Below are 2564 nucleotides of genomic sequence, written 5' to 3'. Positions count from 1 at the left end.
ACGTGCTCGGGATACGTGGCGCGGAGCCGGTCCAGCGCGCGCTGGCCCTCGACGACGCGGTTGAGCATGAGCTCGATGCCCCGCGCGTCGCGGAGCCCCGTCTCGAGCGCGACCTGGACGATGATCTTGCCCGTGCCGCAGCCCAAGTCGTAGAAGACATCCGACGGTTCGAGCGCCAAGAAGGGCATGATCGTGTCCGTGAATGCATCCGGGAGCACCTCGCCGTACGTGAGGAGGCGCTTGAGGTCGGCGGCGCTCGTCTTCTCGACGAGGCTCGACTTGGCGCACTGCGACGTCTCTTCGCGAATGACGTCCGGGTTGACCTTGTACATGGCGCGGTCGTCGCGCTCGACCTCGGCAAACACCTCGGTCAATATCTACCGCACGACAAGCATCCACCAACGAGTCGATGATATCGCAGCGTGTACCTTGAGCACTTGCGTCGGTGGCAGCGCCGACGCTTTCGATGATGGAGCGTCTGGCTTGGCCTCGAGCACGATCGGCTGCGCTGCCTTGCTGGGGTGGCAGACGGCGTCGCCGTCGGGTCGACCTTGACCGTTTCCATCTTGTCGCTCAAGCGCCGCATGTCGCGCCGGGTCTTGCGGTTGCTGCGCGGCAGCGGCGTATCGACAATGGCGGCAGCTGTGGATGCTGGTGAGGCTAACGTCTTTGCCGGCTTGACAATCGGCGACTCGTCGTCGTCGTCGTCGGGGTCCGTGAACTCGATCGTGAGCGTGTCCGAGATGTTGACCGTGCGCGAGCCGGGCTTCTTCTTCTCGGGCACTGGCGTCGCGCCCGACGGCTTGTGCTTGCGCTTGTCCTTGGCGCCCCCGCGCGTCTCCTTCTTCGGCGTCACGTAGCTCATGGTTGGACTCGGCGGCTTATTCCTCCAACGGCAGCGTGTTTAAAACACGAATCGTTACAAGTCGTGTTTAAAACATCTTAATTTCGGCACCTGCCGCGAACGAAGCGAGAGTGCTGGTGTGAGAGGGTGATGAGAGTGATGACGGTGAGAGTCTCGGTCCGGCGCAGTGTCCAGCGCCAGGGAACGATTCCAATTTTATTTTTCCATGGGTCAAAAATTTAATTTCCACCACAGTACAATGCGACCAACGTCGGCCGAGTACCTGGACCACTACCACCGCCGCCGGTCGCGGGCTCAACGCGCGTACGTGGCCCGGCAGAAGTCGCGCACGACAAGCCTCACGGACGAGGTCGAAGGGCTCTCTTATGAACTCGCTCGCCTCGAGGGCAGGCGGGACGTCCTCTCCGAGATGCTATCGCAGTCGATCGCGATGAACGAGACGCGGTCGGAGCGGCTCATGCGCGAGTACGTACGCATGTTTGCACATGGCTTCCATCTGCATGACGCAGCCATGGCTGGCACGCAAGAGCGCTTCCTCCGCGCCATCATGGACCCGGCTATGGTCTTTCAAGGCTTCTACTCGCTCGACACGTTTATTCGCATCTTCCAGCGCCACTCGTCAACGATCTCAAGCTTTGTCATGCGGTTCGTCTCTTGCGACGTCGTGCTGGCTGACGGCGAGAGGCCGCTCGCGTGCACGCTGCGGCTCGCTGTGCAGCAGCGCATGACGCGCGAGTCGCTGGCGCTGTACTTTCCGCACATCCTCCACGACGAGGTCCTCGTCCAGGAGCTCATCGGACACACCATGGAGATCCCGCAGACGTCCGTCTATTCCTTTGACGACGATGGACGCATCATCGCGCACGACTCGAGCATGGACCTCACTACCGCGCTTGCCAAGGTCTTGCGCTCGCTGGAGCGCGCGACTTTTGTATTGGACAGTGGCCGACTCCCGGATGCGCCACCAGAGCATCCGCTATGAGCACTGCCTCCATGACGTGGCAGTCTCTCGTGACACTTGTAAAGTTCTATGGTGTGCTGTGTATGGCTCTAAGAGACAAAGAAGACTGCGCGCGATAGACGCAGCGTGTACTGTGGGGGAGCGTACATTGTACACATCCTATTGATGATACGTCTGAAGCCCCTTATAATGGCCGGGCTGTGAAACTCACTCGTTGCACCCGCGCGACGAGGATCGAACCGTTGAAGGCAAGGGGCCCCGCGTAATACCATTAGGGCTTGGCTTGCGAGCAAGCCTGTAGCTTGAAGAATGATCGTGATAGCTTTGCGGTCGGCGACCTGGCCGCGAGCAGACACCCCTGTCCCTGCGTGCAGGACGACGCTTCGGATGCCATGGATGTTGGTTGCAAGGGCGTCGATACATGCGGAGGCGCGTACGTACTGTAGTGTGCAGTGGTTGGGTGTGGAAGGCAAGTCGTCTCTACTCTTGTCGACGCTGGTATGGCCCGCGCTCAGCGCACCTCGATCATCCTCCGGCTTTTGTAGTCCCATCGTGCACCGTAGGACGATTGGGGCTGTGTTGCATGACACCGTTGAACCGCCGACAAGTATCCGATCTTGGCGCGATTCCATGGACAGGCGCAGGTTCCATCTCACTCGACGAACGCCCCCGAGTCAAGTGGATGGCCTCGGTACAACGCATCGCCAAGCACTCACACAGGTGCGTGGCCTAGCCGTG

At 60.7% G+C, this 2564-nt stretch overlaps 2 protein-coding genes across 2 annotated transcripts; one reads left to right on the top strand and one right to left on the bottom strand.

Annotated features, from left to right (window-relative positions):
• Positions 1–2: 2 nt before the first annotated feature.
• SPRG_18199 (hypothetical protein) lies at positions 3–865 on the bottom strand (the record flags this gene model as incomplete). Its single annotated transcript, XM_012357635.1, has 3 exons — positions 3–377; positions 429–503; positions 551–865. Coding segments are annotated over 3 exons (765 nt in total), but the record flags the coding sequence as incomplete, so codon positions are not given.
• Positions 866–1103: 238 nt separating this feature from the next.
• SPRG_18198 (hypothetical protein) lies at positions 1104–1847 on the top strand (the record flags this gene model as incomplete). The annotated part of the gene is made up of 1 exon (XM_012357634.1): positions 1104–1847. The coding sequence occupies one exon, from the start codon at positions 1104–1106 to the stop codon at positions 1845–1847; it is 744 nt and encodes a 247-aa protein (XP_012213024.1).
• Positions 1848–2564: the final 717 nt, after the last annotated feature.

Source organism: Saprolegnia parasitica, assembly GCF_000151545.1.
Source record: "Saprolegnia parasitica CBS 223.65 unplaced genomic scaffold supercont2.1039, whole genome shotgun sequence".
Lineage (NCBI taxonomy): Eukaryota > Oomycota > Saprolegniomycetes > Saprolegniales > Saprolegniaceae > Saprolegnia > Saprolegnia parasitica.
The sequence above is the reverse complement of the archived record's forward strand: the minus strand, read 5'-3'. Positions and strand labels throughout refer to the sequence as shown.